Raw genomic sequence first — 14,937 nt, 5'->3', positions numbered from 1 at the left:
AATGGTATAATCTCACTTATAAATTTATCCTAATAAAAATCTCATTTTTGTTTTAAATATTACAACTCTGTGTATGATTTCATTTGAAAGAAGGGCTCTATTGTTAAAAAAGAAGTTTGAAAAACCATAGAGCCTGACATAGCACCTAACACTGACCATACAGGAAGTGCAGAACTTGGTACTGGCTTAGAGGTTGGGAGTTCCTTTTGGAGGGCTTAATATATTTTTTAAATTACACTTTCTAAGATCCCAGAACAGACATCTGAAGTAATTTCGTGAGGGCCAACAGGAAAGTAATCATTCAAATAAATAAAAGACAAGGGTTCCAGTACCATATAATAAGTTTTGGTCTGAATATTAAATAAGGTCCAAAGTAGAGGAATGCATGGGTTCTCGTAAGTATTACTCACCAAATTGTACTACAGTACTGGTTACCTACTTTCAGAGCATAAAATCTCTGTGGTATAAGATCAAATTAATTAAAACTTTCATTTATTGTCTTTCCCAGCAGGAATTCCTTTATCTTTGATTGCTAAATAGATTTTACAAGGCCCACAGAAAAAACCCAAGTATTAAGCAGTGCTACTATTAGGGAGATTTTAAAATAAACTTTGTAAATAAATAAGAGCCTAACAACACTCTTAAAAGCAGCAATCCCCCTCAGAGCAACCTATAAGGAAAGGAGAACCATGAAAAAACTGGAGCATAAATTTTTAAGAAGAATATTAACTTTAACAAGTGGGCTACTGCTTTGGGAAATATTTGTATAAGAAAACCAAATCAAGCAACAGTTTAAAAAAATCTACCTTTCCCCATTATACAATGTGTTTTTATTCTAGCTATAATTTTGATGATATAAATCAGAGACTAAGAAAAATGGCACTCTGGTAAGTACACATTCATAGCAGAATTAACCACATGCAGTATTTCTAATGTAAACGGTTACCTGAGAAGTCTGCCAGAAGTCTTGCTAGGATATGCTTGTTTACCAGTTCAGTCTTGTTAAGGTTGGAAGTAATATCTACCCTAGTAGTTTCTTTCATAACAGTGTACTTCTTGGAAATCCCAAGATCAGATTCAGTCTTGACATCTTTGTGTTTTAGGACATCATATGATCTCTGTGGCCATGAAGATTCTGGAGAGAATGTTAAAGTCTGCTTGTGCATTTCTTCAGAAGGAGATTCTACTTTATCCTGTGCAGAAGCTGACTCCTCAACCTTCCTTTCACTCAACTCTTTAAGGGCTTTGATTGTGAGCTGTTCCTGTTCTAAGTCGAGAGATGCTACTGGAGTACCTTGGGTAGGGAGAACATCCAAAAGCTCACTTCCATCTGTTTCTTTGCTCTGTTCATCATATTTGATTTCTGTATCTTCAATTTCAGAACCACTTGACTCACTTTCATGCAAAGTTTCTACAGGAAGGGTTGTTTTAAAGTTCTTAGTTTTCTCTAATGTTGCTTCAAAGGTATTTCCTTCACCTTTAATTACTATTCCTTTCTCTCTGGTTTCTGTAAAGGCTGCTAACAGGTCCTCTGGGGAAGAATCATCTATATCTTTAACACTTTTTTCATGCAATGACTCCAAATAAGCAGAGGTTGTCACATTTAGTGACAATTCTGTCTTATCATTAAGAACATTTGGAGATGCTGATGAAGGCAGTTTTGGGTTCTCAGTTGCAACAGGCTTTTCAGGAGCAACTACACTCATACTGTCTGACTGCTTCACATCTTCCAATGTGACATTCATATCAGGTACTTGTGAGCATGCTGCCTCACCAGCTGGACTCTTTTCAAGAATATCAGACTGAACTTGTCGTGGCTCAGAGTCATGGATCAACCTTTCAAAGTTTTCATATGTTCTGTTTTCCCTATTACAACCAACAGTCTCTTTGATTTCTCTTTCATCTGTTTTTACAACACCACTTGGAATGGAAACAGGTTTTTCGGCCTGAAGTTTGTTGCTTTCAAATGAAATATCTGCTATGATGTCCTCTATTACTGTGTCATCAGACTCACCAGAACTATCAGCCTCTGTCACTTCTCCCAACACAGAAGTCGGCCAGTTCATTTCACCTTTCAGGTGGCCATCAGGTAAAATAACTTTCACTGTGGCCACTCCAGAACCCAGAGAGACACATTTCTCCAATGGAGATCCAGATAACTCTGAAAGTGTGTCATCTCCTTTCTGCACATTGCCTCGCACACCTTTGATACTGATTTCCTTTGTGGAATTGAGACAGTCTGGCATAGCATTTTCTTGTGGGATAGAGGTTTCTGCCCAATCACCTGTTGATTTAGGGACAGTAGTGCTCCCATTAATAGAACAGACAGGAATTTTCTGGTGAGTGCCAGTTTTGATATTTACAACTGGAATTTCTGAATTATATTCACTCACTGTGATGTAGTCAGATTTATCGCTCTGTTTCACTTGGGGAACGAAATCCCAAGTCAGTATCTCATTAGTAAAGTTATGCATATCATTCACACATCTAGACACCGCCTCCAATGCTGCAGTGGTGTGTGAAAACTGTCTAGTGAGGAATGCAGAGGTTGGGTAACGTCCTGCTTCTTTATTTCTCAGTGGAAATACTTTGTCATTAGACTCCAAAATGTCTGCAGGTGATTCTCTATCAGTGTGCACTGCCCAGCTACCGAAATCACTTGTGCTCTCCTTATATGCATCTTTAAATTCTTTATCAAATGCTGCTTTGTCAATAATTACTTCAAATGGTGATTCAGGGGAATCCTTTTCCAAAATATCCCCTCCTGAAACTTCAGAGGGGGACAATGAATATGCACAAATGCCTTCTGGTTTAGATTGCTCAGTGGGTGCTTTCTGGGCTGTTAGCAAAGTGAACTTGTCATCGGCATCCAAGGCAGTTTTATCGTCCTTACTTGGTACCTCATTTGGGTTCTTGGATTCTTGATCTTTATTTATTTGCTGTTCCATTTGACCAGTTTCCTTTAAGAGAAAGGCTGGATGATCTGGGAAACTGGCTGGAATGGAAGGACGGTTACAGTGAACTGCTTCTGCAACAGATACTGGGGAGTCTGCTATGTCTTTACTGGTCCCCTGAGGCTTGTCCATCTTTTTCACATCTAGAAGAGCCAAACAGTCTTTTCCTTCTTTGGCTAAAATAGGCTGGCTGCCTAATACTTTGCTTTTTTCTCCACGTAGTACTGTAAGGTCAGTGTTATGTATTTCAGAAGATGAAAAAAAGGAAGAAGTCATAATTTCTGAAGGTGGCTCATCAGAGCAAAGAGAACTCAATCCCTCTATGGTCAGAATTTGAAAGAAAAAAACTGTTTACCAGGTAAAATTACACATTAGCTAGTCAGGTCAAGCAGCATGCTTTTTTTATTTTTAAAATCATACACACACACACACACACACACACACACACACACACACACACACAGGATGTATATATATACACACATAAATAAATAACAAAACAATAATCAACAGTTATCCTATAGGACATGCAAAAAATTGCCAGCAGTGAAACATAAAAGGCATATCATGCTACAAATTGCAAATGACAAAAGATTTTTATAACAAAATACTTTTCAGTCTACTTTTTCCCTTTAATGGTAAAGCATCAAGAAGGGTTTGGTAAGGTTGGAAAATCTGGGGGAGTATTTTTTCCTTTTGTTTTTGGTAGAACTATTCCAAAGAAACTATGTAATCCATACAAAACAAACAGCTTGATATTATGAAGTAATGATATGCTCCCATCTGTAGGTGGTGGAACAATTCAGAACACATCGCTTCTATAAAAATCACTGTTACAGTCTGACAATCTGAAACGGAAAAAAAGACGTGACCAGAGTCTTGTCTTACTTTCAGGAGATACAGCAAATCCCTCCTGAGCCTAAAAACCAGCCAGACTAAAACTACTCTACTCTAACCACAGGGAAGATGGTTTTCAGGTACACATGGCCTCAATGTTTTAAACTACATGGTACTGAAAAGGCTGGCCTGCTCCAAAATCTCTTGAACCAACTTGCCAATTTAAACAAAACTGAACCATGTAATTTGGTTTCCTCTATTAAGAAGAGTTAACTTCAAACATCTTTTTTTTGGGTATATATATATATATATTTTTATTAAAAATCCTTTTAAAACAGAAAATATCTTTCTAAAAGTAATACATTAATTAATAAGTCTTACCAGTTTTTAATACCACGGTAGCCACTGATTTAACCACACTGTCTTCCAACTATCCAACCTAGCAACAACTGTCCCAAGCGTAGGCGTTATCTAAACACAACTGTATCTCTGCAGATGGAACAAAGTAGGTCTTAAATAAATAGTTCCAAATGAATGAATCAAAGATTCAGCTTGGTCAGGTGAGACCTAAGTAGGCTCAGGACAGCAATGATTTCCTTGATTTTGAATGAGTAACTGGGAAGATGTGAAAGAGAAAAACCTTTGGCATTACTTTTATTTAGCTTATGCTCTTTTTCATGTGAGAAACTGAATAATAATTAGACAAAAGCAAAACTATGACTTTATTCAAAATCATTTTATAAAGATGAAAAGAAATTAAAAATTAAATACTTATGCAATAAATAAAATTTCACTATTATAAAAAATGTTTCCAAATGCCACATAAAGTTTCTCTATTTCAACACGTAACATTGAAATTTGATATAATCAGATCTTTGACCTTTAGAATAGTGTAACTGCAATCTAGGGGAAAAGCCTTTGTAAATTGAGGAAAAATAAAGTCTGGTGGTACAAAGTGTATCAGTGAGACAGAAATAAGCTGTAATTCATATTTCGTTCTAATGCAGTAAACATGGTTTGTATTTATCATAAAGTATGGATACTCAGCAAGACTGGACTAAAGATAAACGAAGCTCAGTATTGCAAGTTAAAAGGTTTAAAAACCTGAAATTTAAAGAACTGTGGACTCTATTTAAATCAGAAATATTTCATAATCTGAGTTATGTGTTGTTACTGACTTTACTGGTAACTGTTTCTACCAGGAAACATTCAAAAGACTAAATCTGGATTAAGGTAAAACTGTATGGGAGCCCTTCCCTTCAAACAGGAATGGAACCCTGAGGGGAGCAAAACTGACTCCACCTCAGAGGGAATGCTCAGCTTATATGCTTTACAGAGACTGAGACTTTGGATGATTCAGATCTGTCATCTTACAGACAAAAGAGGACAAAATGAATTAGCAATAATTCAACAAGTATTTACTGAGTGCCACTATGTCACGTGCCAGACACTATTTCAGAAACTAAATTAAAAGCAGTGAACAAAATGGACTGGTCAGAATGGCAATCATTAAAAAACCCACAAATCATAAATGCTGGAGAGGGTGAGGAGAACAGGGAACCCTCCTTCGCTGGCTGTTGGTGGGAATGTAATTTGGTGCAGCCACTATGGAAAACAGTATGGAGATTCCTTAAAAAACCGATAATAGAGTTACCATATGATCCAGCAATCCCACTTCTGGGCATATATCTGGAGAAAGCTCTAATTCAAAAAAAACACATGCACCCCAGTGTTTACAGCAGCTCTATTTACAATAGCCAAGGTATGGAAGCAACCTTAATGTTCACTGATGATGAGTGGATAAAGAAGTTGTGATACACAAACACACAGGAATACTACTCAGTCATAAAAAAGAATGAAACAACATCATTTGTAGCAATATGGATAGACCTAGAGATTATCATACTAAATAAGTCAGGCAGAGAAAGACAAATATCATATGATATCACTTATATGTGAAATCTAAAAAAATGACACAAAGAAATTTATTTACAAAACAGAAATGGACTTACAGGCATAGGAAAAAACAAACATGGTTACCAAAGGGGAAAGACAGGGGAGGGATAAATTAGGAGTTTGGAATTAGTAGATATAAACTACTATGTATAAAATAGATAAAGCAGCAAGGTCCCACTATATAGCACAGGGAACTATATTCAATAGCTTGTAATAATCTATAATGAAAAATAATATGAAAAAGAATATATATGTAAACTGAATCACTACGCAACACACTTGAAACTAACACATTGTAAATCAACTATACTTAAATAAATTTTAAAAAAAAAGCAGTGAATAAATCGGAAAAAAAATCCTTGCCTTTGTGGAGTTTACAATACACAGGGGGAGACAGAAAATAAACAAAATCAGTAAGTAAAATGATGATGATGTGGAGGTAGATTTGATGAAATGAAAAAGAAAGCAACCTACCTGGAATGCTAATGAAAGAATGCATATATTACAGGGGGTGGGGTGGGGCATGACGGAAACATTCTATGCTTTGTCAGGACACAAACTTCTCAGTTTCCTAAGGCTTGTTTCTTTTCTAATTTCTTTGAACTCTTAATACTCCAAAAGTTTCTAGTTCGGTATATAATAATCTGAGATAAAGCTAAGATTAGGTGGGTATCTTACTCTCAGGATACCAACAAGTTCTGTACTGAATGCCATGACTGCCTGACAGACTTCAAACATTTTACTAAAGATTCTTTAGTATGACATGACTATTATATATACAAAAATAATTGAAATCATGTTCCCTAATAATAATTTGGTGACTTAATAGTGTTGGAATGGATAGTGTTTTCTGGGGAGCAAGCTTAGGAGGTAAAGAGTGTGATGCTATACTCATTCCTCAGTGATTGTGAGATGCAGATGTAGCTCTCACAACTGTCCATCAAGCTTTTACACAGGTAGCAAAATAAGTTAGTATCATCTTTGCTTTAATTTTAATAATTATCTTGTTTAGAATTTCAGCAAATGAAAGTTTCTTTCGCTAGTTGAAACCCTAACAAACTTGAACAGAGCTAACTTTAACCAAGACAACAAAAAAATTGGTCTGGAAGTAAAGAGCTTACAAATGGCATGAAAACACTAAATAGAACAAAGACCAGAATCTAAACAAGCCTTTAGCAAAGTGCTCATAAGCAAAGACTCTTCCAATTAGTCAGTATGGCACTTAATAGTCCTTGGTGTTGTCCAAGCCTGTACTTGGCAAAATGGCAGAAAATTCCAGGGAGTTTAAAGGTTGTTAGTTTTTAAAATACCATGCACTGTAAAACTGCCTGATGGAATAACTCTGGATTATCTTATGTCCCAGAAAATGTCCACTACCTTTCGTTTTTCAAAAGATCCAGTCCTTCACATGCTCTGCAAGAGATTTTCAACACTACTCAAAACAATGTCTGTCAAAAAATCTCATTAGGAATATTTTCTAGATTAGTTATTTGCTATAATGGGATTTAATGTGCATATTGGTTCTTAAGAATTCTAATCACCTAAAAATATGGCATTACTCTATTATCAACAATGGTTATACGTCTAATAGACTTGTCAAAAAGGGAATTAACATGTGGTAAGAGGTGAAAAATGTCATAACCCCACAACAATCATGAGAATGTTCCCAAGTCTATCCAGTACTGAGCTCTTTGCTTACCCCTTTCTTCTTGAACCCTAAATACTCAGTCTCCATTTAAGTATATTATCTGAAATAAGACTAGGAAATTAAGTTGGCAGTCATATTCTAAATTTCTAGACTACCCCCAAACCAAAAATTCCTATTAAAAGATACAAAATCCTTTCATCACACTTACTAATTGTGTGATCTTGTCACATAACTAATCTCATCTGAAAATTAAGATACTAAAGCACCTAATTTGAGAACTGCTGTGAGGATTAAATGAGTTAATACATGTAAAGTGCTTAGAAGAGGATCTAGAACTTAATAAATCTTCAATAAATGTCCCCAAACACCACATTCTCAAAAAAATAAAAATAAAAATAAAAATAAAAATAAAAATAAAAATCTCTCCTAACAAACTCCAGACCATGTGCCTTTTTGTTTGGGGAGAGAAAAAAGGCATAGTGTCAAATCTAACTGCCTTCACTTGGTATATAATACAGAAAATCCTCATTCAGAACTTTAGACACTTTACCGCCAACTATTCACAAATAAAAATAATTTAAAGAGCTTTTATCTACTTCAAAATTTTGGGTGATGCAACTTCTGAATCACTTAGTACAAACCAAATGTCTGTAATTTTCCAAGAACTATACTAGGTACTGTGTGGATAAAGACATTTAACAAAGCCTAATATATAAAAAAAATTCTAAGCCAATGTTGAAAGATAAAAGAACTTTTCCTGGGCAAAATGTTTCTGCAAATGATCTTTACCATCAAAGGTCAAAGTACATTTTAGTTCAATGTACAACTATCTGAACAATTTAACAATCTAGCACAAAAATAGCCCATGGCACCATCTTTTACAGTCTTTCAACCTCCCCCCCCCACCCCGGGGGGTATGTGTGATTTGATTTATTTATTTTATTTTTAAATGGAGTTACTGGGGATTGAGCCCAGGACCTCATACATGCTAAGCAAGCACTCTACCACTGAGCTATACCTTCCCTCTGTCCTTTTCAAACTTTACAGCAACTACTAGCACTTCCTGGGCTCTGACTCTGACTTAGGGACTCAGAATTTCCTGAGGAGGATGGAGCTCAGGAACCTGCATTACAAGTTCCCTAGGGAATAAACCCAGTTTGGGAACCCACAGCTTTACTGCATTTTATTAGTTTTTGAAGGGTAGAAAAACTGAGCCGCACCTCAGATCCCTAGACCTATAAAAATCCCACAGGTGTGCAGACTGGCAGTCTTCACTCTCACTCCTTACCACAGATCATCTTTGTCCAGGAGCACATCTCATAGGGTACTAGGACATGGGTGGTCCTTTTGTGTCTGCTTTCAATACCTCTATATACTAATTTTAAAGTACAGTAACTCAAAATTTTGATTGGAATAAGGCAAAAGCTCTATGTGACTAGAGAATCTTGTGTGGGAATTGAGGAAGAGTTTTCCCTCTTCTATGCCCAGAGTAGTTTCTCTCACAGAACAAGGTGGGGAGTTAAAAATGACAGGATGAAAAAACTTTCAAGTGAATAAATATTATGTATGTATCAAGTGAATACATTCAAACTGAGGAAGCCCCTTCATATACTGTTTATATGAACAGCATAAACTGTTCCTTTATCAGTTTTCTTCAAAGTGTCTTCTCTTTACTGTTTCTTATTCCCCAATCTTTCAGAAAAAGATTTAGTATTTTTTAGTCAAGTGTTTTATAACTTAATAATGGAAAAACAATGTGGCCTAGGAATAAGTAAGCAATAATGAATGTTATATATCAGAGTTCTTCCTTAAAAGTGACTAGCTTAGCATTATGCTAGTTGCCATTTGGTTATCCACCCCCTCCCCAGGAAAGTCATTACTTTTAATTAAAAGGGCACCTATAACATGGAAAAACCATACACATCAGTGAAGAAAGGGGTGCTAGCCTACAGTAAACCACTCAATTACTTTTTCATATACATACTATGCATATTCATACAAGGGAGGCTTGAAATATTCAGGTATAGGTTTTCCTACACTTGAATTTTCTCATGTTCACAAAACAAGAGGGAAAGACAAATTATCGTGCAAAACAGTATCAGCAATTTTCAGCCAAAGCATCAAAATAGGAAGTTAGCCAGCAGACACTTTGCAGCCAAGCTAGATTTTAAACAAAAAGTCTCTTTTGTACAAAGAAAAATGTTTTGCTTTTGTTTAAAAAAAAAGGCTGTAACTGGCAAATTTTCTTCCTCAACACTTGCCCCAAAGTTCAGTGTTTAACTTCCTATTCAAGATGCCTACTGCCTTACTCAAACTGAATGCAAATACTCGTTACTGCAAATGTGCTTCCAATTCTGCATGGTTGATGGATCCTCTCTTTTCAATCTTATTTTCACCCACTTTTCCCCCAAATGTTTTCTAAAAAAAACTATACTATTTTCCAGCTTCCACTTTCATCAAAAGTTTCAAAAGCAGAAACCAAATCCGTTCAACTTTGTGTCTGATGGAGGAAGCACATCTCCCAGAAGATAGTAAATTGTATCACTAACAAAAATAATAATATGGTTAACATAGTCATTTCTGCCTCTTCTGCTCTCATGATTTTGACACTAACCTCAAAATGACACCTCTAAAAATATACGTAAAGCCTAAAATACAACCAATATATCATATTTACTGTAGGCAGTGGTTATTATACGCATGGACTTTGGAGTCCTTAGTTTGTCACTTACTCACTTAAGCAAGAGAAAGTTATATTTCCCATTTTAAACCCCAGTTTCCTCAACTGGTAAAAGAGCCAGTACCCTTCCTCCATAAAATTGGCTCTGAGGATTAAAAGAGATGATTCACATAAAGTACCAAGCACAGTAGAAGCTAAAAAAAACCCCCCAAAACAAAAAACCTAGCTACATGCTACACCTATACTCTGTTAATATCCTTATTTAACAGTACTGGAAAAAGTCATTAAAATATACTTCCCTATTTTGAAATGCTCAGGGATTAGGCTGAAATTTAACTCTACTGGATGAGAAAAAAGGGAATCATTAAGTAAAAACTGCAAAGGAACTACTCAGGAGTACAATTTATTTAAGAAGGAACTGGTTATTTCATTGACATTCCAATCACCAATCTATTCATTAGCTTTCAAGAAGCTTAACAAAGTAATATAATTTAATAAATATTACATAACTTCCTTTTGAAAAATTTAACTGCCCTTTCTTTCTCAGTCCAAATTAATGACAACTTTTGGTACATGCATCTTCCTGAAGCCCAATAATGATAAGTATGTATTTCAGGATTAAAAATGCCATTCTTAAATATGAAAATGTTCTATTTAACTATTATTACATATTGCTTAATATGGTTTAGATATACAAAAATAAGGTACAATTCTCCAAGGCTAACGCCTAAGGGATATAGAAGCCAGAGAGAGATTAGTTGGGTTAGTGACTGTGATGAATGCAAGGTGCCTGTTGGTGACAGCAGTCACTCTGAAAGGCCTGCAGTTGGGTGGGCCTGGTCCTAGCTATTCTCTCTAGGGGTTTTAACCCAGTTAACCAAGTACACCAACAACTTATTTTCCCTTATTTTTATTAAGGTAGACTAGAAGCTACCAGTCTTGACCACCCTAAAATACACCTAATCACATTTGCCAAGGAGTTCCCTTAAAAAACTGAACAGGCTGATCTCTAGACCTGCTAGTGAAGTAGCACCAACTGAGTCGCTTTTCCATTATGTGTTTTTTTTAACAAGAGAAAATACTAGTAACAGAGATTAGATGGGAACACCGTTAGGGATAGGACATTTTAAACTGCTTCTTTACAATACCCTTTTAACAAAAACACTATCCTGAATCTGCACTGGTCAAATAACTTTTTTTTAAGAAAAAGGAAGAATGACAAACCTATTTTCTTTTATGAACTCTCATACTCCCTGTGAAACTGAAGCCTACTAAACATACAGTTTTAATCAGAAAAATCCTTTTTATTTACCTCCATTCTACTTGAGTGTACATGTAATTTTTCCTAACAGGGATTAAGCTATGACACTTATCTTCTGTACATTAGGTGTGTTGTGCTTAGGTTGCATTGTTATACTATTTAGGATATCAGTTATCCTCTTTCTGCATGCAAAAAGTGGCTGGAAGTTATAACTACTATGAGGAATGCATTTTAGAAGATCGGAAATATTTACAATAGAGAAAAAAATAATTATCTGTTCTATTTACATTATGATAGATTTACCAGTTTATCTTCCAGAGTAGAATAAATCCAATTTGCCTAAATTATTAAATTTTTCATGAGAAAAAAACCCTTAAAAATAGAAATATGGCTGAGTTCCAGATGTCAAGAATCAATCTGTATATCTGAGTTACTTCCAAATACTCACAAAATATCTTTTAATGTAAACAAGTTAATTTCAAAGGTCATGATTTGACCCACAGATATCCAAATTCACCCAATGAGCACATTACAAAGAGGCTTGGAGGCTCTAACGTTATCAGTCTGATCTAGAAGCAACAAATTATCTATCATGTTTCCTAAGCAGCAGATTAAACCCAGCAAAACTTACTATGTTCATTTTATCCTATTGTGTTTTTATTCATAAAAAGTCAAAGTCTTCCTAAAAAACCAGCACCCTGACTTTGCATTTCAGCTAGGACAATACAATGCACAAGGCTTCTTAGACCTATCTAGTGAGTTTAATTATCTTTTTTAAAATAAGAGTTTTCCACTGACCTATATTTGAGGTGGAATACAAAAGCACAAACGAAACAGAACCTAATTATTGGTGCAAATCAACGAAGCACACAGCTCTCTCTTCCACAGTCCTGACAGTGCTACCCTCACAAACATATAGCTATCAACTTTGAATCCCTTCCTCACTGGTTGGCAGATTAAAAACAAGCAAAACAAAATCCCCCAACACCCTCAAACCACAGCTTAATCTCTGGGAAGACAATCCTTGCTTGCCAAAAAGTCAACCAATTTGTTCAATGTTCCTAGGCAATTTGGAAATAGCCTAGCTCTTGGGAGACAAGTTCACACTAAAGTACTCTAGCTAGGATGGTATAGCAGTTCAGTGGAAGCACACTTTATAATTATAAAGTTTTTCCAAATCTACTACCTCTCCAAACCAGCTACGTAACTGCAAATCAATACGTCAAGCGCATTCTGGAGGCGGGTTGTTTTCTCAGTCACAATTCTATCTGCTCCAAGTTCTGAGGGCAAGTTTTCAATTTTTAAGAAGTACTCAAAACTACACCTAAAGCTTATGCTATGTTTAAGGGTACACCTACCCTCATTCTATTTTATTAAGCTTTACAGGAAATCCATTAGAAACTGCCAAATAGAAAGGAATGGTTTGTATTTAGTTTTTATTTTAGGGGATTTGGGGGCAACAGAAAACTCGTGCCTCATATCCCCAGTTACAGCCTCTTTCTCAACATTTTTCTTTTATTAATGCACACACAAAAATGACAGACTTGCCTTGTGAGGTCGAAAATAGAGATACAGGCTGAGAGGAAGAGGAAGAAACAAAGGAATCTGAAAGAAAATATACAGCGTGAGAATTTGACAACCTCACACAGAAATTTTAATTTTTTTTTTTTTGGCCATCATCATAATTTTACTGGGTTTAATAAGCAAGAGGGGAAAGCCCAAATCTTTATTTCTAATTACTGTTTTCACTCACCTGGCAGCGAAACCTTATTTCATTTTCAAGATGCATTTCTAAAACTTAATCAATTCAATAAATATTCTGAATAGTTAATCAATATTTTGGTCAAATATTCTCACCCACAAAGGAAGAAAAGAGGAAGCCCTAGCATTTTTAAACAACTACAACCTCAGGAAAGACAATGCTCCCCTGTAACTCTGTGTGGGAAATAAAAAATGGGTATCTGAGTACTAACTGATTTTGTTTGTAACCATTTTCATCTTCATTTTGAAGAGCTGGTTATGAATATGAACATTTAAACATATATAGTTGGCAAATATGTGAAAATGACCCTAAATACTAAAAATTTTTTTTTAAATCACAATGAATCCACTGAGAAAACAGTATCAACATGAGAAATCCTCCATCTCTAAAATTATACTTCTCTAAATTTGGCAACATACATAAAAATTTTAAATGCACAAACTTTTCCCACCCAGACCTGCACATATTCTTTAACTCAGCAGATATATTTGCTGAGATGTATATGAGAATATTCATAAGAACACTGGTTATAAATAATAGGAATAATCTAAATGACCATCAACAGAAGTCTAGTTAAATAATTACATCCAAACAATGGAGTACTTGCTGCTATGAAAAAGAATGAAGTACAGCTATATATGTTGATATATTAAATTAAAAAGCAAAGTACTGAAGTGCATACAGTGTGCCTCCATTTATTAACTGGTAACAAAAGGGACTTTTGAGGTCTGGAGCAGGAGGGAGATTTACTTTTCATTACTACTTCTGGCCCTTAAAAAAAAGTCAAATAATATAAATTACCCTTCAGTAAAAATGGAAAAAAATTAAATTAATGAAAACAGTATGTGAGAAAGAAAACCCTCCAAAAGGGGCCCTAAATATACCAATCTTCAGTTAACTCCTTTTTTCTTGCAATTATAAAAATGTTTTCACAAATATTAGAAGCAAGCACTTTCATTTCTTTAATGTTTCCAGAGGGGTTCATTTCTATATGCAATTACCTTCAACATTAAATCTCTATGAACTGAATAAACCTGAAAATCCGAATACTAAGTAAGTCTAATGCCAAAAAAGATCTTATGGACTTGCCTTTTCACCTCCACTCGAAACTCCTCCTAACGGAAAATTTCGACATACAAATTTTTATGTAATAGTATCTATTCTGATACAGAATACAGATAACCAGTAGTAGTTTGCAACAGAACTGCATGAAGTCTTCTAATTTATAAAATCGCACTGTATTCATATGCTCATATTTATGCTACAGGGAATTGAATCCAAGAATGGCCACCCTAATTCTCAAAAACTATTAATTAAATCAAACATTATTTCTAAGTAGCTAGGTCCAGGTGCTATATTAGCACTGGTAATACAGAGATGAAGGCTGTGCCCACAAGTAACTGAAAAAGACATACAAACCAGTAAAACTGTATGAGCTATGGGAATGCAGCAGAGGCAGAAGAGATGATGTTCATCAGGTGAATAAGACAGAGGAAGGCATTCTGGAGAGAAGGAACAACTGGCCAGATTCCAAATGACTTTAAATGTCATGTAATGAAATTTGGGTATATTATGTGTAATGATCAATCACTGAAGGTAAAATACCATGTGTTTTAAAAAAGAACTCTGGAAGCAGGGTAGAGCATGGACTTAACTGAAAAGCTTAATCTTTTCTTGCATAATCTTATCTTGGAAAGACATGAGGGCTTAAACTAAGGCACTGAGGATGGTAATGAGGGAATAGATATGATAAGACAGAATGGACAGGATTTGGAACCAGTTGGATGTTGGAGACTGGAGAAACAAAACTCAAAGGAATAAAGGACTAAAGGACTAAAT

General features: G+C 35.3%; 1 protein-coding gene across 3 annotated transcripts in view; it reads right to left on the bottom strand.

Annotated features, from left to right (window-relative positions):
* The window catches only part of RTN3 (reticulon 3), a 55,295-nt gene that overhangs the window by 28,614 nt on the left and 11,744 nt on the right, over window positions 1-14,937 (bottom strand). For 2 of the 3 annotated variants that reach the window (XM_032489652.1, XM_032489654.1), the window contains exons 2-3: window positions 12,885-12,941; window positions 947-3,274 (exon numbers count right to left, since the gene is read on the bottom strand). The exons of the other annotated variant lie outside the window; for it this stretch is intronic. In XM_032489652.1, coding sequence (XP_032345543.1) covers window positions 947-3,274; window positions 12,885-12,941 — 2,385 coding nt within the window. The remainder of the gene's footprint in view (window positions 1-946; window positions 3,275-12,884; window positions 12,942-14,937) is intronic. 3 annotated transcript variants of the gene reach the window in all.

The sequence above is a fragment of the Camelus ferus genome, chromosome 10 (assembly GCF_009834535.1).
Source record: "Camelus ferus isolate YT-003-E chromosome 10, BCGSAC_Cfer_1.0, whole genome shotgun sequence".
NCBI classification, from domain to species: domain Eukaryota; kingdom Metazoa; phylum Chordata; class Mammalia; order Artiodactyla; family Camelidae; genus Camelus; species Camelus ferus.
This window is presented reverse-complemented; position numbering and strand designations above follow the sequence as displayed.